This window comes from Fistularia commersonii, chromosome 21 (genome assembly GCF_037954325.1).
Source record: "Fistularia commersonii isolate RoL2024-O1a breed Wild chromosome 21, RoL_Fcom_v1.0, whole genome shotgun sequence".
NCBI classification, from domain to species: domain Eukaryota; kingdom Metazoa; phylum Chordata; class Actinopteri; order Syngnathiformes; family Fistulariidae; genus Fistularia; species Fistularia commersonii.
The window spans coordinates 13,384,707-13,405,289 of record NC_141304.1 but is presented as its reverse complement, the minus strand read 5'-3'; the positions used below and the strand labels follow the sequence as shown (position 1 = coordinate 13,405,289).

Here is a 20,583-nt window from a genome sequence, read left to right as displayed (position 1 = left end):
CGCCTTCAACAACACCATGCCGTCTTTTCAGGTGAGCCGACAAATTAGAAGTGTTGCCACAGTAGCTAACTTCAATTCGACATTCTTTACATATCGCCACATCCTTTACCAATTCTTTCCCGTTTTTGCGGAAGCCGAAATACTTCCACACGAACGATTTTAAACCTACAGGAGTGTGTAAGTCCGCGTCCTTCTCAGCCATATCAATGTCCGCCTCCCGAATGTTTAAATGCGAGTGCTATGCCAAAGAGGGTGTGTCCGCTGAAAGACTGTGCTGAAAGAGGGGAAGGGAAGCGAAGTAGGTGGAGACAAAGTAGGTTACCGCCACCCGCAGCACGGAGTGAGAATTACGCCTCAGAGCAGACTAAAAATAGACAGGTAAAATGCATACATGGATCGATACTCTTGCGGACGTGTCGATGCATCGGATCGTCAGCTGTCGGATCGATACATATCGATTTTTTTTTTACACCGCTAGTACCGACGAACAAAGCATGACGGTCATTTTATCGTAGGAGAAAAAATTAACCGAGGAGAGGCTGATTAAGATGGGAGAACGAGACGACACGCTCCCACCGGACTACAGACCGACCGAGGAGGATCTCAAGGTAACAACATCGGGTTTCACGCCGCACCTTTAAAGTGAATGAATGTACGGAATACGGGGCCGACTTATTGATTCTCTGTGTCCCGACTAGAAAATGGAAGAAGTTCAGCCTCCCAAGGAGGTGAGCCGCACCTACGTCCCCGTGATAAGAATAGTATTCCCATGGAAAAAGTCTCGTGTGCTGAAGTGGTTCCCTTCCCGCAGAAAACGATGGATGACAACATCGCCTTGGACCTGCTGTCCAGCGACTTCTCTGCTGCTCCGAAGCCGCCGGCGCCGCTAGACGCCACGGCCAAGCTGGAGCCTCCGACGCTGGACTCGGATCCCCTGAAGGTGGCAGAAGTTAAAAAAGTTAAACTCTAAACAAACCAGGGATGTCAAACAAGTTTAATCAGGCCCCGGGAGAATATTTTGCAAAGCATGACAATAAGATGCAATTTTTTCCGTGAGAAGATTAGAAAAGAGAATATTCGTTTAATCGTCGCACAGCGGGGAAATTTCAACCACTCACGGCAGAAAGAGGACAGTGCAAGAGAAGGGATCAAAAAAAGAAAACTGAAAATAAACAATAAATAGAGTTAACAATATATATATATATTTATTAACAGGTAGGACTTGTTTGATAAGTTGCACCTAAATAATATATAAACAGTATAGAAGTTTATCCTCGTCTATACAGGACTGTCTCCGAAAATTAGAATATTGTGATAAAGTTCTTTATCTTCTGTAATGCAATTACAAAAACAAAAATGTCAGACGTTCTGGATTCATTACAAATCAACTGAAATATTGCAAGCCTTTTATTATTTTAATATTGCTGATTATGGCTTACATCTTAAGGAAACTCAAAAATCCTATCTCAAAATATTAGGATATCATGAAAAAGTATTTTTTGTTTTTTTAATTGCATTACAGAAGATAAAGAACTTTATCACAATATTCTAATTTTCTGACACAGTCCTGTACACAGCAGGGGCCACCAAACTTTTTCCTGTGAGGGCCAAATAACTTTTTCGTTCTCTGACGGGGAGCCGGGCCAGTTTGTCACAAAAAGTGTGACGATCGCAGAGGTGTCTAAACGTAAACATTCAATGTTTTCCAGAAAGCCACACTTAACCAAAAATAAACCCTTTCTGGGATCTCAACGGGAAAAAAAAACAGACAATAAATATCAACATTATTAATAAATAATGTCTTTGTCTCATTTCTTGAAAGATGAGACAAACAGCCTTTTCTTTGAATTGAACAAAATAAATAATTGTTTGTCCACTGCAGGTTAAATACCCTGCATTCTGAATCTATTTTTCTCTTACCTAATCTTTTCGCCATTGTTCTGTGTTATTTGACAGGGGTGTGTCTAGGATTTTTATTTTTGAGGGAGGGGTTTCAGATCAGGCACAGACTGTAGAAGGGTGGAATAGAATATTACGTTCTATGCATGTACAAGTCACGATTACGTGCACTTAATGAAAAAACAAATCATAGTGCATCTGGTATTGTTCAGGGGCCGGGCAAAATATGGGGGCGGGTCGTATTCGGCCCCCGGGCCGTAGTTTGGGCATCCCTGATATACTAGACGATGAAAGAAACTGTTGTTATTATGCCAAGATTTTATCCATCTTCTACTCTAGAGAATAGATTTTCTTTTCTGTTGCCCTTGAGATAAAATCAGTTGCTCTAAACTGTGTCACGATTTTTATCGGATCATCTCCGCTCATACAGCGCTTTAGCAACGTGAAATTATAAATCTACAATTCGCTTTTTCTCACTTTGAAGGTGTCTTACAATATCTTATTTGACAAATGTAAGGTTTCCTTTCATTGCATTGTCAATGGCTTCAGTTGGTGAGATTAGGCATTATATTATATATCGAATATTAGTATTTTTTTCACACTTTTTTTTTTTTGAACATTTATTAGAACAGGTTCCTTGACAGAGTCACACACATTCTTACAAAACCTCATGACAAGATACACATTATACAATATTCTTTATAGGTCACTTGTTTCCTCACTAGCAAGCGGAAAAACAAAAACAACAAAAAAAAAGAAACATCTCGCTCGGTCAAATAGAGATAATATCTTCAATTCTCCAAATTTTTTTTTTTTTCACACTTTTAATCAAAGTGTTTATTCACGACACGTAACATTTCAACCAGGAAACCACTATGTTGGTTTCAGTCAATTTTGAGCCTCTAGATGGCGCCATGCCGTGTAAAACTTGTTCTTGGAAGCCAATCGGAGCCTCTGCAGCCAAACAATTTGTAGGTTTTGAGAAATAAGACAATCTTATTGGTCATATTGGTGCAAAAGCCACTGTCGTGTTTTGTAGTTCGTAATCATCCGTCTTTCTGTCCTCCCCAGCCGATGGCCGGCCCCGTCCTGGACGCCCTGTCGGGCACCCTGCTCCCGGACGCCCCCGAGTTCAAACCCAAGGCCGACAAAGCGAAGGTACGAGGAATTTCCGAGTCGGATCGGGATAAAAGATTCGCTCCCGCCGACGTTCGCTGCCATCATCTCGCGGCGTTTGATGGCAGACACACACACGCTCATGTCACCGCTCCTGTGATATCCTCTGTTGGATTTCCCGTGAGCGGCCGGCGTGGAGCGGTTTAGCCTAACCGAGGTGTCAACTTTGTTACAGGGCAAGAGCAAGTCAAAGTCAAAGTCTAAAGTAAGCGAACGGCCTGCTGCATGAACCGACGTGATGTGGCTTAACGCATCGATGATCAAATATACTCTGATTTTTTTTATCTTCGCCACGCGGAAATCGTTGCCCGACGAAAAACATCTTGTGCGAACGCTACGATTGAATAGGCCGAGTGTGATCGAAAAACGATAAATAAACTGAAATCGGCAGCCGATTCGGACCGAATCTTTTTTTTTTTTGACATTTTCCAGAGTATTCAGGTTTTGTTTTGAAAACATCTGCTATTTGACGCCTTTTACTGAAATGTTCCCGTAGTTTGACGTGGAGGTTGTCTGACAACATCCAGGTTTGTTTAAGAAAAGCAGTGTAACACAAACGCAACGCAGCCTAGATGCAGATCTATACTCGGCCAAAGCTCAAAACCCATCTTGATCTGCTCACAGCTGCATGACATTTCCTCTCTTCACTCTGTTGTTTTTTTAATTTTTTTTATTATTTTTTTTATTTATTATTTTTTTCCAAAATGAAACATTTTCCCAAATAACTGCGACCTGTACGGTCATGCATGTAAATGGTTGATTTTTTTTTTTTTTTTTTCCAAAATGAAACATTTTCCCAAATAACTGCAGCCTGTACAATCATGCATGTAAATGGTTGATTTTTTTTTTTTTTTCCAAAATGAAACATTTTCCCAAATAACTGCAGCCTGTATGGTCATGCATGTAAATGGTTGATTTTTTTTTTTTTCCGAAATGAAACATTTTCCCAAATAACTGCTACCTGTACAATCATGCATGTAAATGGTTGATTTTTTTTTTTTTTTTTTTTCAAAATGAAAGATTTTCCACAAATAATTGCGATCATGCACGTAAATGATTGCCTGGTGTTGTCGCCACTAGAAACATCACGCCGCCGAGCCGTCTGCCCCCGAGCACCTCTCCTCCCAGCGCCGCTCCGACGTCGTGCCCACGTCGACGAAGCAGGGAGGCAAGAGCTAGACTCTAACGGGTAAAGGCGGTTGTTATCTTGCAATTTAACTTAAAATGTAGCGTTCCCAGGGTGATGGCAAAATCTCTTAACACCTCTCCACCGTGTGTGTGTGTGTGTGTGTGTTGCAGGTTGACAATGCACTTTGTTCTCCAGAGGCCCCCCGAGGGAACCGTGGCGTTGAAGCTGCTTCGTGGAGGATGGCTCTATTTTTATAAATTGAGTTTATACTGGACGAAAGATAAATTCTACATATACCCAGAACACTTTATGTCATATTTGTAAACACACACACACACACACATCTCTGTGTTTGGTTTCACATGTCCCTCAAATGTTCTGTTCGCCCCGGTCTTTGTGTGTGTTGAGGGAAAAAGGAAAAGTGCAATTCTGACGGTGGCAGAAAAGCCCATGACGTGGTCACATGTCATTAAGACACTAGTGTACAGCCTAGTTTTGCTTTTTATTTTGAATTACACACTGTGTACATTATTAAATATAGAGATTTTTTTTTTTTTCCCAGGTGGCTTAGTCCTTAAGTTTCTTGCAAAAGCCTTGGACTGTCTTTACAGAAATATCTGCGAAGAGGAGGGAACGTTTTGTTTGTGTATTTGGCCTTGTTTTCAAAAAAAACAACAACAAAAAAAGAAAACAGTGACATCTGTGCAGCTTTGTTTGAATACTGTAAAAAAAAAACAAAAAAAAACTAAAACAAACAAAAAAATACCCAGATTGCGCTTGATATAAGAAAACACTGTATGATTTATAAAGGGCTACTGCTTTGGGGTGAGAGAGATATATATTAACTGTGGGGAATGATCGTTTATTTAAAAAGAACACACTCCGGCCCCTGAATTTGTGCCAAAAAAGTGAGTAAAAATTGTAATAAACTACACTGGGACGGAGCGGCCTGTACAAGTACTTCTCTCTCCTCCTGAATCGGTGATTTTCCACACTGAAAATAGAAGTGACGGCTCACTTCCTGCCCGAGCGCAGTGTGACATTTTATACGTGTACGCGCCGTGACTTTTTGGACGACTGAGTAGGATGCAAGCGAGAGGCTTTGACGTGTTATCGATGAAATCAAGTGCGAATAAAATCCCAAGCTGCAGTGGAAACCCGTGTCTGAGTGACGGTTTATTCATCCAGGACCTCCCTAAAATAAATCTAAAAGAGGACGGTGAAGCGGATGCAGGTAAACGTCACAGAAAAACACCAAAATTCCGTACTTCCGGATTAGCCATGCAGATACATTTACAAAAAATATTCACCAGGAGAAACAATAAACCTATTGTAATCTATATTATGTGTATTTATCTGGTGGACAGGCTACCTGAATCCAATCTAAAATCATCCGAAATGTCATTGTCTGTCCTCTTTATTCTAATTCCTGCTCTCGTACCTGCAGCCAGAAGGTTTATGACAAACGTGAATCGCAGGAATTTAAAGCTGCTGATTCTGCAGGATTAAAGTGAGCGTGAATTCATCCCATCTTGCGTGAGCGTGTCAGTGGGTCACCCGTTGTTTTCCAGGAGCCGTCCTCCGCGGCCTGGAAGATATGACGCAAATTTAAGGATATCGCAGTGCAGGGAACTATTTAGTGAATTTAGTGCATTTATTCAGACCTAAGATTCAGATTCAAATTGTTTATTGTCATAAGTACATTGTGGAAGCGCGTGTCCTCATACAACTAAATTCTTACTTTGCTGTCCGCAGTGCATTTGACGTAGGGCGCTATTAAAATCTTACAACAAATATGTGTATTTATCTGGCGGACCGACCATCAACACTGCAAAAACTGAAGTGCTGCCTTGCATTTGTTTGTCATTTATTGTAAAAATGTCCTTTCACTTGATGTAGGACACAACGAGAGTGAGACATTTAACACTATTGTGTTACATTAAGTCATAAAAGGTTTCTTTCAATAGAAATTGAATAAATATCACTAAAAAATGAATATATATATATATATTAATAGACTATGTCAATATTATAATCATATGATTTTTGCACATTTCAAAATATTGCTGTTCAAAAACTTACAGTGCAGAAAGAAAAGAAAAAAAAGGTTCAACACCTGTTTCAGAACAGAACAACTGAAAAAAAAAAAAAATTACTCAAAAAATGTGGATTGTTACAACGGCAACGTTATGTGGTGTCTATTATACCGAAGCCACAGCTTTGATGGGAATATAACATCACATGGTGAGAATATAAATATAACCTTACCTTTGTTTGTAATGATGCGGGCATCTCCGCGTGCGCGTGTCTAAGGCAAGTCAGAGGAAACTGAATGACGACAACATTAAAACTTCACATTCACAAAGATAAACCCGGCAATTTGAATTGAAATGATTCTAAGGATCCGCAAGCACGCAAACAAACCGAATTGACCACCTTTTTGACGATAAAGCCTCTGTGTATTTTCTGTTAGCGCAGTGTGAGGTTTTTTTTTCTTTTCAAATCTAAATTTTTCAAACAGTGGAGAAGAAGAAGAAGAAGAAATAAAAACATGGACTTACGGTTGCAGTACACCGTGATGAGGACGAGGAGCAGAAGACAAAGACCGCAGGAACCGACCAGCGCGGTCAGTAGGAAAATGGAACAAAAGAAAGTTTCCCCTGCGAAACAGGCTCTCCGTCACTCTTTTTATTTATCTATTTGTCTCACATGCTCATTAGATTTCACCCGACGCTTCTCCCGATCGCGTATTTCCTGTACCTTCCTCGCAGCTGTCCTCACAAGTAGGCTCCGGGTTGATTGGACGGAGCTTGGGTTTGTTCGTCGGCGCTGGATTTATCTTTTCTGGAACGGGAGAAACGATTTGACGTGAAGTCGCCCGTCACCCCTCCGAGTTCAGTCGGCAGAACTTACCCCCGACCAGCCGAGTCACGGCGCCGAAGGTCAGCCTGTTGTTGTTTTCAGAGACGCAGACGTAAAGGCCGCCGTCGATTTTTCTCTTAAACGAGACCAACGTTAGAGCTTCTGGTTTGGTCTTATCGTATCTAAACATCTGAGAATTGGCTTGAGATTTGGAAGGTGCGATGAGCTCCACGTGGGATTTGTCCAGCACTCTGAACCAGTGGATCGGGTGGCCCGCTGTAAGACCGCAGCTAAAAGTCACCGGCTGCCCTTCATTCGGTGTCTTTTCTTCCCCGGCTCCTGGCCAGATTTCTGAAATAAGTGACAAAACCGTGGAGATCGTCTCTCGTCTTTGCGGCGCCAACGACAAACTTGCACATCTGGGGGAAAAAAATCAATAAACTTACCGCGGCAAAACACAAGAATCCCCAGAATATGGATCCACTTCTGTTCCATTTTCAATCTTGCAGATGAAAATAGCAGTTCGAAGCGGTTTTGTGGCGTCGCCAAGCGAATGCAAGAGATAATTCGGTGTGATATCAGACCACGCCCCACCTGCAACCTTCTTCATCTCAAATTGCACCCAGACGTTGCAAGAGGCCCCCCTGCAGCACCGTCTCGGCCTCCGGCGCGTTTGAAGCCGAGCCCGCCGAGCTGCTCCTCGCTCGTCTGCACCTGGCGAGAAACCCTGAGCTCTACAGCTTCACCCCAAACGTGGCGGCGTTCGGATGCAGTTTGCAGCAGGTAGAGCTGAGAGAGGGACAGGAAACAAAGTCTTCAACAGTCAGGATGCTACGTCTGCACCTCAGGCCTGCTCTGTTTCTGCCTAAATTGCCCCCTGAAACCGACAAGCGATGAGAATAACATCGAAGGGAAGGTCATCTATATTTGGTTCAGTCCAAAATTTGATATTGCAGACAAGACCGGTACGAAATATTGCAGTATATTGAGGGAAAAAAAAAATCTTGTATTTGTCGACTAAAAGAAACAAACCTGTTGTTTGATTCTTATAGTTGTAGTACTAGTAGTTATAATAGTGGTATCATTATTATTATTGGTATTATTAGCATTATAATTAGCGGTAGTATTTTTGTTATTGGTGACTTGTATTAGCATTATTACTATAATTGTTATCATTATTATTATTGTTATCAGAAGTAGTAGTAGTAGTATTATCATTATTATTATTATCATTACTATTATTACTATTGCATTAAATTCCCCTATTGTGGGACGATGGCACATTATATTCTTATTATTATCATCATCATTACTATTATTAGAATTAATATTATTCATTATTATTTTTCTTGTTGTTGTTGTTGTTATAATTACTAATAACATAAAAAATAATTATCATTATTATTAACATAGGAGATTATTATTATTAATAACAACAATAACAATGATAATAATCACGTGTTAAAAACATGAATGGAATTGAACCACAGTGGTTCTGACATCAGACCTTCTCTTTCTATTTATTTACAATTAAAAACAGCCAATCCTTGCGAGAGCTCGTCCCTTCAGTCAGGATGGCGTCTGTGAGCCCAGTCCAGCCGTCTTTGGCCGAGAAGTGGGTTCACCGAGCCAAATATAGAGACGTACAACCGTTCACATCTGGGTAATCCGGGGTCTCCAATGAAACTCCTGCATATTTTTGGACTGCAGGAGGAAACCCAAGCTGACACGGGGAAATCTTAGACCCACACAGAAAGGCCCACTATGTAAACCGGGCCACATACGGCCTTATTTAATGTCAAGGTGGCCGGACCAGTAAAATCATTACCTTGAAGTAACACTAAGTCCAAATTTTTCCTTTGTTTTAGTGTAAAGGAAGTAAACAGGTCAATTATAAAAATCTTTATATGTAATGAACTGTAATGAAAATACATGACGAATTAATATTAAAAATGAACACTAAAAAAGAATTGATGACCTTACACCTTAAAAATATTGAGTTAAAAGAGAAAATCTTGTCACTGTGGAAAAATTTGCCATTAAAATTTATTAGAAAATTAATTAGTAGCATGTTTAAGAGGAGGTATAATGTTTACAAGGCTTTGTTGGCTATTCTGGTTATTGAATCAATCTTTTTAATTTTGCCCTTTTTTTTTCGCTATTGTTGTTGTGGATTTTATAGACATAGGAAAAGATAATATCGTTTTAAAAATATATCTAGAAGTTTTTTCATCTAAAACTCATTTTGTTTTCAAATTTTGAAGCAAAAAATACATCGCAAAGTTACTTTTTCATTCTATCCCTGCGCTTCTTTTTAAACCCAATGTATAAAACCCCCAGATGCATGCGAGAAAAAAACGCGCAGGTCGCATTAACACAAAGATTTGATTTCAGTCAAGGGGCCACAAAATATTGTTCCGAGGGCCGCAATTGGCCCGCGGGCCGTCAGTTTGAGCCCCCTGATGGAAACCAAACACGGACCTTCGTGCCGCGATTCAGATGCGGAAAGTTATACATACCTGCATGCATTCATACGTACGCATTTATTCATTTATTCAATTGGCTGCTAATTTGAGCGCATTTTGGGGAATAAGGAGAGGTTTCTCTATTTATATGAAACCCGACAATGTGAGAAAGTGTACACATCACACATCGTTTATTTCTTTGATAGAAATATTTTGACCACTAGACGAAAGCGTGACGAGGACCTTCATGTGAGAGAGAACTGATGAGACTTAAAATGCCAGCCGAACCACAGCGTTTTTGTCAAAAACTCACCATAGAGGATGTTGTCGGGCTGCGGGCACATCTGATGGACGACGCAATCCACAGTCATCGTCACGCAGGGAAGAAATATAATATTAGGTGTGATTTCAAGATCCACTAAGCATGTCATCTATTAAAAAAAACAAATGGACGACGAAGAACCGGCATCGCTGAACATCCAGCGTAAGAAAGCAGGCGACCTCCAACAATGTCGTGGTAAAACATAATGTCATGACCTTGAAATACCCGGGGATGCAGGCGGTAAAATATCCTCGCAAAGCGAAGGGATCTAAACCCTATCCTTTTAAAACTGGAATTGTTCTGGGCAAACTAAATGAAGAATTTGATATTAAACCTTGTCTATAGGCATGTTTTTAACTTTTTAATTCCTCTTCCCTCAGCCGCAGGGAATCTTCAATCTATGTAGTTACAGTTAACAGTTAGGACAATTCATATTTCATTGTATTTCTTATTCTTCCTCCTTTCTACTATTATCTATTACTGTTATGTTTTTTTACTTGAAACTCTGGCACAACAATTTCCTTCGGGATTAATAAAGTTGTTCTCATCTCATCTCATCATCTCTCATGTTTTCTATCTGTATTGTTTTGTTTGCTTTGTCTACCTCCCTTGTATATACTTTGTATTTTATATTGTGTGCTGAAACCCTTCGATCGAGAACGTTCCCATATCTGTATAAATGTGAAAAAGTATCAATCTCTCAGGTCTGGTCTTGAAAAATGGTGAAGATAATGTTATAATATGACATGATATAGCTAACAAGAGGCATAAAACAAAAAAAGGGGAATAAATCACATGATCATTTCCTTTAAAAATGGCAGCACAACAACACGTTTAACATATATCTCTGGTGAGCATCTGAGGAAGAGCCTATGTTTGCTCAAAACCTCATGCGAGGCATTTTTGGTGCTTTACATAGAATAAATCATCTTTATTTTTGGAGCACTTTTGGTGTGCTGATTTTTTCAAACGAGAAAACACCAGAAAACATGCACATCCAGGCAGAGTCGGAGAGAAGCGCCGAATAGTTTCCTTCAATGTCACCGATTCACACGTCAAACGTGCACGGGCAGATAGAAGCATCTTACATTGCATCCGTTTGATTATAGTTGAAAAAAAAAAAAAATGAATAGAAATACATATTTATCCATCCAAAAAGAACAAGAAGCCAAAGCTCTCTGCATTAATCCTAACCTCAGAGGATGGTTTGTAGTAGAGGTGAAACTGGAAATTCAAACATCGGTGTGGAAATTCAGAGAGGAAAGTGAAAAATAGTTCCCACTCACAAAACAAAACAAAAAACGTAAATAGATAAATGCATTTTTAGCAGTCTCGTAGCTTCAAGAGCCGCAGAGGCGACGGTGCAGCTCGACACCCACTCGGTTTCCTGCCTATTGATGGAAATTAAACCCGCCAGCCTGGTCATGGACTGAGAAACGCTGACATTTCACCGCTGTGGGGGTTTGACATGTTCCACGGGTGGGAGGAGAAGAAGAAAAGCCGCTTGTCGATGGTGAATCTATTATTCTAATCCACAACGGAAGAGTTCCCCCGGTCACCGAAAGCCAATCTGAGCATCCGAATCGATATTTCAATGTACAGAAATTCAAGTCCGGTCGCCAAGCTAGAAGATTTCGACATCGCGCTTTATGATTTAAAGACAATTACCACTTGCGTTTTTTGTCAAAAAAAATAAAGATCATATCATATCAATTTCATGTGCTTGTTGCACAATTTCCTCTCAAACCCGCAACAGGTGGTCGATTGGGGGTTTAAAATAAGGCGACATTCTGCTGTTTACCAGCAGATCATCAGCAAATAAGGACTCCCACTTGTGCTTGTAATAGTTTAAATCAGGGGTCTCAGACTCGTGGCCCTCGGAACAATATTTTGGGGCGCCCTGCCTGAAATCAAATCTTTGGGTTAATGCGACCTGCGTGTTTTTTCTCACATGCATCTGGGGGTTTTACACAGTGGGTTTAAAAAAAGAAAACAGGCAGGGAAAGAATGAAAAAGTAACTTTGCAATGTATTTTTTGCTTCAAAATTTGAAAACAAAATGATTTTTTTTGATGAAAAAAACATCTAGTGACATTGTTAAAACGATCTTTTCTTTTCTCATTTCTATAAAAATCACAAAAACGATAGCAAAAAATAAAACGGGCAAAATTAAAAAGATTGATTTAATAACCAGAATAGCCTTGTAAACATTATACCTCCTCTTATACCAATCAATTTTCTAATAAATTCTTGTGGGAAATATTCCGACAGTGACAACATTTTCTCTTTTAACACAACAATATTTTAGGGTGAAATTTCATCAGTTCTTTTTCAATATTATTCGTCATGTATGTCTTTGAGGAACGGTTCATTACATACAAAGATTCTTAATTATTGACCTGCTTACCTCCTTTACACTAAAACAAAGGAAAAATTTGGACTAAGTGTTGCTTCTAGTTAATGATTTTACTGGTCCGGCCCCCTTTACATCAAATTAGGCCGTATGTGGCCCCCGGACCAAAATGAGGATTAAACTTGAAAAGATCACCGACATGTTTCTAACTGAGAGATGGGATTTCCCTTTGTTTCAAATCAGATTGATACACTTGTGTATTTTCACCAATCAAGGGATTCTGAGTCAATCTCTCTCACAAACACACACACACACACAAACACACACTTGGGTGTTAAGGTTGAGACCCTCTTCTGTATGACTCACATAGGGAAGCCCCTGTGTGTGTGTGTGTGTGTGTGTGTGTGTGTGTGTGTGACCAGGGGAAGCCACTCACTCAGATGAAAATATGAAAATACCCCCTGCAGGCGACACTAACATGGCAAGTTGACATTAAAAGCCAGCATGCAGGCGGGGGCACAGGGGACATCCTTTCACTCTGAAAACTAAAACATCAAGTTGAGTCAAAGGACAGGAATCTCGCTCGCAAATTCTGCTGCTCGCCACTCGTCTGGCGCCGAAGTGACATTTTCAGGAATTATGGGATGTTGAGCGTCAAGGAAAGTAGGTAGAAATCATTTCAAAGTGGTTTTATCATTTCCCGCTCCCCCTGCAGGGTCTGTTATGAGCAGCATGTGAGCAGGTGATTATACTTTTTGTCATAATGTATAAATATATGTACCGGTAAATATATAAAGCACAACTGTGAATGGACATAGACAGAAGATATATAAACAGACATTAAAATTGCAAAACTTGGAGAAATTTGTGAATATAGTTTCTGATATCCACTGATGAATTATGAAAAATGTAAGAAATCTCACCCTCTCACATGTGTTTGAATTAAAACCTAAAAGCAAATTTTCTTCCGGATTAAACATCGCCATAAAGGATTATTTTTTGTTTTGAGATTTAATACAGCTTAAATTCACAAAGGACTTAACAAACATTTGTTATGCATGTTTGTGTGCACACTTTTTCAAACTTTTCAAAAGTATTAGAGGGTTATTTTGCAATGAAATGTGCACGTGTAGTTCATGATAAAGACATGCAGTGAATCTGATTGATATTATGTTTAACTTCCGAATGAAACAACATTTTCCAGTCTTTATAAAGATGACGAATATGTAAAAAGGGATTACAATAATGTATAAATGAAATGCACACTTTATGGAGACAAATGAATGTGTGCAGGAGAAAACACACACATATTTGGTTTAAAACCATCACCATTGAAAGTCTGTGTGTGTTGAGTTCTGCGTGGCTTTGCAGTATTTGCCACATACATACATTCATTCATTCATTCACATTTCCTGGAAGTGATGAAATATTACACAAGCTCAACACACACCCACAACCACAAATGTGTGTCCATTATGTGATAAAACTATTTCCTCATTGGTGATGATGATGATGCAGTGGATCACCTCTGACCTGGAACATTTATTAATAGTGAATTACTAGTAGTGCTTTAATTATGATAATCTACTTACAGCCACCTGTATGCGCAAACTCTGCTATGGGAAAAAATGCAGTAAAACAGAATGTGAGAGTTACTTCTTTTTTGCATTCTTATTTTACCACTGCGATTCTTGCCTTCTCTGCGTCAGTGTTTGTGGTTCGGTCTGTGGCTTCCACTGCGGTTGTTTTGTTTCAGGGAGCAGATGAAAAGCTCACACATGCAAAGCGACAACACCTCAGTCGAGCGCAGCTCCATCTCACTCGCGCACAGGAAAAGGGTCTCGCACAGTCCCAGCGATCTGAACGACTGCCAGCTCCGCACTGTGGGTGTGAGTCTGTGTGTGTTCAAAACGATGCACGTTTACGTTTGATTACAGTTTCCGCGTCATTAAAATCAATAAACGTCATTAAAATCAATAAACGTCATTCAACAACAAAGGCCCTGCGTTCAAACGTAGCCTTACTCTTTGTCTTAGGTGATATAAATCTATGGTTCCCCTGGTGAACGAAGCGGTGAAATACACGTTTGCGACAAATGAAAAGTAAAACCGGCATCTGGTGCGGTGTGAACGCATGGTTACAGCTGTGTGTCGGGCTGTGGGGGGGGCTAAACTTTTGATATTCACTCTCCGCTAGCACATAAAGGCATATTTTAGAATGAAAGTTGATTCTATGCTAACGTGTTTTCAACAGCAAAAGCTTCCTAGTTCAATTCCAGACATTTCAGGGTGAAACTCCGGCCCTCGGCCGAGAGGCTCCGGTTACCCCGCGACCCTGAATGCAGAAAAAGCCATACGGGTGGAGAATGAATGAATGTTTACCACATTTAATGGTCTACTTTTTCCATTGCTGGCCGTGTTCATCCGTATCGAGGGGCTTTTGGATGCAGCGCTTTCTGATGTGAAGGGTTTTTTCTCACCTCGTCTTCGGCCTTGCGGTTTTGTTTTCCTGTCACTGTTGCTGTTTGTCATTTACAAATCTGTTGTTTGATATGTGGCTGTAATAATAAAGTACATCGACACGGCCACACATTCATCTGTGACCGTGAAGGCCGAGAAATACAACCCAATTCCCCTTCTTTATCTATCTATCTATCTATCTATCTGTCTATCTGTCTGTCTGTCTGTCTGTCTGTCTGTCTGTCTGTCTGTCTGTCTGTCTGTCTGTCTGTCTGTCTGTCTGTCTGTCTGTCTACCCGTCCATCCATCCGTCTACCCATCAATTTATTATCACTCTAGTCTATTCGTCTGTCTATCGATCATCTATCCTTCTACCCGTCTCCCCATCTATCTATCCTTCTGTCTGTCCGTCCATCCATCTATCTATGCATCCATCCTTCTATCTATCTATCTATCTATCTATCTATCTATCTATCTATCTATCTATCTATCTATCTATCTATCTATCTATCTATCTATCTATCTATCTATGTGTCTCCAGTGTTCAACTCCTTTCAGTTCAGCGGAAACGGAGCACGAAGCACCTTTTACACATCGAAAGTGACAACAGAAACCCAATCTTTAGTCACCTCCTCAACTTCCACCTGACACACTGTTGACAACACCCACTTTCAAATGACCCCCCCTCGTCCACATGACAAGGGTTTGAAGGCGTACGATACTTTAAACTGTTTTAAAGCAAGTTTGTTGAGGTTGACAAGTCAACAGACCTGAAAATGTGTGCGTCTGCCCGCTTATAGTGAACGCTCTATATGTACGTTTGGGATGTTTTAAATGTATATTTTGTGAACCAAACTTGAGGAGATAATTGCAACACTTCATAAAAGCATCTTTAAACACCTTTAAAATGTCAGTTATTTAATGTCAACAAGGACCATTACTTAATGAGATTATTTCTTCAATACATCAATATCAAACATCTTTATAAACTATTGCTGGATATTAATAGTTAATAAAGTACATTGCTGCAGAATTTCATGTTTAAGAGAGCCTTATTTTGCCAACATTCGGGGTAATATTGCGTGTCTGACACGTGTCTGCGGACTCGTGCGTTTTTATTCAACAGTTAATGACCACATGGAAAATATTCACATCCAATATTAGCGGAAAAACAGAAACAATGAGCATTGAGAGACAGGGAATACAAATACCCACCTGCAGTTCTTCCCTGATGTTTGTCTTTGCACAAAATAAATCACGAGTTTATGTTCATGTGTGCGACAGCGGTTCCCAAAGCGAGCTCCTTTGTCCTGATTGATTCATGAATAAATAAGATCCAGGCCTCGCAGTAAAACAGGAGTTAGGCAACTGCGCGCTGACCATTCAATTCACAAAATAACTAGCATTGATGAACCGTTGTGACAAAAGTGAAGCACTAAAAGACAAGATGTATCCTGTATAAAATATATAACACTATGTAAAACCTCCAGCTGTCCTCTGACAGTACGTACACGTCTCAGTAGATAATCGTGCCAACAGAACGGAGATCTGCACGCCGAATCCCATCTTCGATGCTGCGGGCGAGTCGGTTTGGGCGGCGGACGAGTGCTGCAGCGCAAAGGTTACTTTTATTAAAAAAAACCTGAAGACCATTTAACTGGGCAACAATCAAAAAGGAGGTGAATAAATCCAAGAAATTATACCTACTTCTGTTCAGATATCAGGGTTCTTTGAGTTCTTCTGGTCCTCTACCTCTTCCTTTGCGACAAAATCATTGAATGGAGATTGAACCGTCAGTGCATTTGAAGAATATACATTATTAATACATTACGCGATGCACGTAATACAGTATGTATTTTCACTGTGTTACTGACAGTGGCAGACTTACTTCACAAAGTGATGCCGGCACTTTTTGGGAAGTCCTGAGAGCAGGAGCAAAGGAAAAAGACAAGCTGTTTTTAAATACTGCATTGACAAGTCATTTTTTGAGGCGGGTTTTGAAATTTTGCGGTGAAGCGATATGGCATTTTCACGTGTTAAACAAGAAAAAGACGTACGGCTGAAGTAGTAAAGTGTGCAGAGGATCGCCAGAGTCAAGCCGCCGAACAATCCGCTCAACGGCCAAAGGATCAGCGGACTGCAGCTGTCTGGGGCACAAACAACGCACACAGCAAACGGATGAACTTCGAACTCGACGGAGAAGCCGGATCCTCGTCGGAGGGACATAGACGCTATTCAAATAAGTGAAAACAGTTCTTACTGTAAAATAAAATAAAAAAGAAAGCCTCTACAAGTCGGCGAGGAAATCTTGGATCTGGTTTCCCTGATGACGAGACTCTGATATGTTGACGCGTGAACATGCAGTTTCTGCTGCGATTCTTGTTGCGCCTTCACTCAGCTGGTGGAAACAATCGTGCTTTTTGCATTTATTTATTTATGTGTGACCAATATCTCTCTCTTCCTTCAGATTCACTAGAAAATAAGCACTTTACTATAAGAGTAACAAGAAAATGACCTAAACCTCGGCCTCGAAACGGAAATTAGACGATCCGTCGCACCGTATGTTATTTAAACGACAGCCAGGAGTTGTGTTTGCGCCAATCCGTGTTTGTTACCTGGCGAGGGTTTCTCCGTCCTGCAGTCACAGCTCGTAACCTTTGATTTTACGGTCGTCGTCATCGGTTGCAACGCTGCAGGTGTCAGTTTATAAAAGAGAGGGACGAAGACAAAATACAACCAGGTTTAAACACACACTGCCAAAGAGCACCTGAGCTGTTTGCAATCTTTTCAAGAAAAAAAAAATACAGATGAGGATTTCATCCAACCGTGCTTGTGTTCTAAACTACTGTTTAAAAAACAGTAGAAACTGCTGTTGCCTACAATATTAATAGAATGAAATATAGTAAAAAACAAGGAGTTACGTGGAGAAAATTGCGTCTATAATGGCAGAAATTATGGTCCGATTACTCTCAATACCTTTTTGTTAATTGTCATTATGCACTATTTTAAAAAGTGACCCCATCAACGCTTAAATATCTGACCTTGTGGACGGAGAAGAGTTCCAGGATTGAACTCTTGGTCCTGGTTGCACACAATGATGCAGGAATATACCCCAGCGTCGTCTTCTGTCACGTTGTGGATGGTGAGCATGTACTTCGTACTGGCTTGACTCAATCTGACCCGCGGTTCGTCCCCTGGATTCTTGCGACCGGCCTTGTTCATTTGTCCAAGAAACTGGACTGTGTTTTTCCTGGGAACAGTTCGGAACCAGTGCACGGTGAAACAGGAGGTTCCGCTGGTGGTACACGTGATAACCCCTGGCTTGCCAAGCTCCGGGGAGACGATTTGGATTCCTGAACCTGCGAGTGACAAGAGAGGGGAGAGCGGCTAGTAGCGGGACGACGATTCCCTCAGTCGAATCATACTTTGAGCATCGGGGGATGTCGAATCAAAGCAAACCGTTGCATTTGGAAACATTACAACCAGCGCTGAATGTGTTGAAAGAATGGAAAAGAATGAACTTTGAGAAACCTTTGCAAACTGCACGAATTGCTTCATGTTGACCCCCTTCTAGCATATGTACAATATTTCAGGTGGTTACAAGCGAGGAAATATTCTTTTGGATCACCGGATCGGTCCAAAGGCCTATTACATGAGTTTTGTGGAGCAGCGTTAGGGGAGACGCCAGCGCAGTTGCTGATCGTACGCGATGGATTCAAAGCAGGCCGGAATTCAACCTCCGGATGAAACAAGCGGGTTCTTACAAAAAAGTCAAGCACTTTCAAGTCGATCATAAGTGGATGTGATGCGGCAATGAAGTCACCGAATGTCACGTCTTGATGCTCAGGACTGCTCAACATGATCTTGTTGTGTGTCTTTTTATCTTCCCGTAACAAGACCTGTGATACTACAGGCTAGGTTTAGCAGCAATCGAGATCAGGGCGAGCTTGGATAGAATTTTGATAAATAAGCAAATAAGTTTGAGAAAGCCTCAGTGTATCGAAAAGTAAGATGTACTCGCCTGATGTCCAGGGAAATATGTTCAACAAAGTCCAGAGCAGCGGGAGTGGGATCATTGTGCTTGTTCGGGGTATCGGAGTATCTGATCGGTATCCGTCTGTCTGTCTGTCACAGATGATGGGAGGAACTGCTCAGGTCGTCAGTCGACATGGTAACACCCCCCCGACCCAGGAAACACACAAATGGTGCCTATCAGAGGGATCAAAAAGAAAAAAAAAAAACACACACACACACACACAGGCAAAAACACACAACCTGTAGAAAACACTATTCAATTAAAATCATTAAGACATTTGGCAGATGAGTTTGAAAGCCATGAAAACAAACCTTTCAGAAAATGTTAATGCATTTTTTTCATTATAAAACTGCAGGTGCACAGTATAAATCCATCTCAAAATCTATCAGTATTTTCTACTGACTCTGACACAGGATTCACACATTCTTCCAGACACAATTATTTTCTCAAGCCTTGTGACTTTTTTGTGACTTTTTTTTAAGGAATGCTATTGAAACATATAGCGCATGCACTTGCCAGCCGCGCCATCACATCAACCTTGCAGGTTGTGAAGCAGCAGTATTTTTTCAGAGAACAGCTTGTTGCAGTACTGTGGTCTCTGCTGCCCAGGTGTAACCTACAGTCCTACATTCACATCTTCATGACCCAGCAGGCACCAGCAAGGGAATACGAGCAACGGAGCGCTAACTCCATTTCAAAATAATAAAGGCATACACTATGATTTAATTGACAGACTACGTAATAAACCATGTCCTCTCAGATCTAAAATTAAATTTGGAATTTAAAAGTATGCTTTACTGCTTTGTATTTGACAATTTGGTTGATTTCTCTGTATCCATATTTTAAAAAGAAACATTTTATTCTAAAGTTGCAGAGGGGCTTGGGGTAACAGTTATTTTGAATATTCTACATTCAAGAAAATGTCAAAAATACCGGTAATTTTATCAGCAAATGTTTACCAAAACTACGTTTGTGCATTAATAATACAAGAAATACATTTCACAGTAAGCCCACTGGATTTTTCTCACATTCAGTGGATGTTCTTAAAACCTCACAGCTTCTTACAACCATACATTATTCTGATAGAATTATCAGTTTGCGTGATACAGTCATGGATACTTTTTGGATTTTTCATCTCCCTTATGAGTATAGTTTATGTATTTTCAGCATGTTATGCAAGATAACTTTCTCTTGAGAGACGTGGTGGTGTCAGTTCACCTCGTAGGCCACAGATGCCATAATTCCTTGATAAACAGCGGAGCGTCGGAGGGACTGAGGTGTCTGTGCAAATAGGTTACGTTCTGCTGGTGGTGGGTGGTTGGGAGGGGGGCTTTTAAACGAAAGGATGTGGGCAAATTTATAGCCGAGTGGGTTGAAGACCCGAATGTGACAGGGAATTAGATTAAAGGATTCCTTGAAAACAGGAGATCTCGGGGGGCTTCGAGGCGGCTCCTCACACATCACCGCGTCTCACATCGTCTCTGCTGTCAGTTTAGTCATTTATCATAGCATACTATACACCCCTGTGATGAAGCAAACTTTAGTATTTGTTTGGATTTTACACAGTACCGTTTTCACCTCTCAATTTTAATAATGTAATTTTAATAATAATGATTTGCAAAATTCCCATCCATTAGAAATGGAAGAAAAACAATGACATTCTGTATCATTTTTAGACTCAAGTTAGGATTGCCTGACACTTTCTTGCTTTCTTATGTCACACCAATGCCAAAAACAGTTTTAACAATTCTCTGGGGCTAACCAATATTTCAATTCGCAATAGTATTTGACTCTTTAGTGTCTGGTAAGTAAACGCTGGGGCAACTTGCTGTCGCTACTCGCCGATTATTGACCGATTGCTAAGGTGTAACCCTTTGGATAGG

At 40.5% G+C, this 20,583-nt stretch overlaps 3 protein-coding genes across 33 annotated transcripts in view; 1 reads left to right on the top strand and 2 right to left on the bottom strand.

The window, feature by feature from the left end:
* Positions 1-5,361, top strand: part of cast (calpastatin) — a 35,778-nt gene extending 30,417 nt beyond the window's left edge. For 25 of the 29 annotated variants that reach the window (XM_086168008.1, XM_086168027.1, XM_086168011.1 and 22 more), the window contains 7 exons: positions 516-608; positions 699-728; positions 812-940; positions 2,971-3,057; positions 3,251-3,280; positions 4,156-4,264; positions 4,375-5,361. In XM_086168008.1, the coding sequence (XP_086024134.1) occupies positions 516-608; positions 699-728; positions 812-940; positions 2,971-3,057; positions 3,251-3,280; positions 4,156-4,254 (468 nt within the window). In that variant the 3' untranslated portion in view covers positions 4,255-4,264; positions 4,375-5,361. The remainder of the gene's footprint in view (positions 1-515; positions 609-698; positions 729-811; positions 941-2,970; positions 3,058-3,250; positions 3,281-4,155; positions 4,265-4,374) is intronic. The other 4 variants (XM_086168021.1, XM_086168015.1, XM_086168005.1 and 1 more) reach the window with 1 other exon arrangement.
* A 242-nt stretch (positions 5,362-5,603) lies between these two features.
* Positions 5,604-9,902, bottom strand: cd8a (CD8a molecule). Its single transcript, XM_086168951.1, has 6 exons — positions 9,845-9,902; positions 7,118-7,417; positions 6,965-7,048; positions 6,766-6,864; positions 6,473-6,512; positions 5,604-5,792 (listed from the first exon to the last, which is right to left on the bottom strand). The coding sequence occupies exons 1-6, from the start codon at positions 9,900-9,902 to the stop codon at positions 5,750-5,752; spliced, it is 624 nt and encodes a 207-aa protein (XP_086025077.1). The 3' UTR covers positions 5,604-5,749.
* Positions 9,903-15,578: 5,676 nt separating this feature from the next.
* cd8b (cd8 beta) lies at positions 15,579-18,781 on the bottom strand. Of its 3 annotated transcripts, none has more exons than XM_086168706.1 (7): positions 18,686-18,781; positions 17,706-18,023; positions 17,280-17,354; positions 16,722-16,895; positions 16,553-16,586; positions 16,372-16,422; positions 15,579-16,272 (listed from the first exon to the last, which is right to left on the bottom strand). In XM_086168706.1, exons 1-6 carry the CDS (start codon positions 18,738-18,740, stop codon positions 16,413-16,415), a joined length of 666 nt encoding a protein of 221 aa, XP_086024832.1. In that variant the 5' UTR covers positions 18,741-18,781; the 3' UTR covers positions 15,579-16,272; positions 16,372-16,412. The 3 variants fall into 3 exon arrangements, with proteins under 3 accessions (XP_086024832.1, XP_086024834.1, XP_086024833.1); XM_086168708.1 differs by having other exon boundaries at positions 16,722-16,811; XM_086168707.1 differs by lacking the exons at positions 15,579-16,272; positions 16,372-16,422 and having other exon boundaries at positions 16,549-16,586.
* Between the last annotated feature and the right edge of the window lie 1,802 nt (positions 18,782-20,583).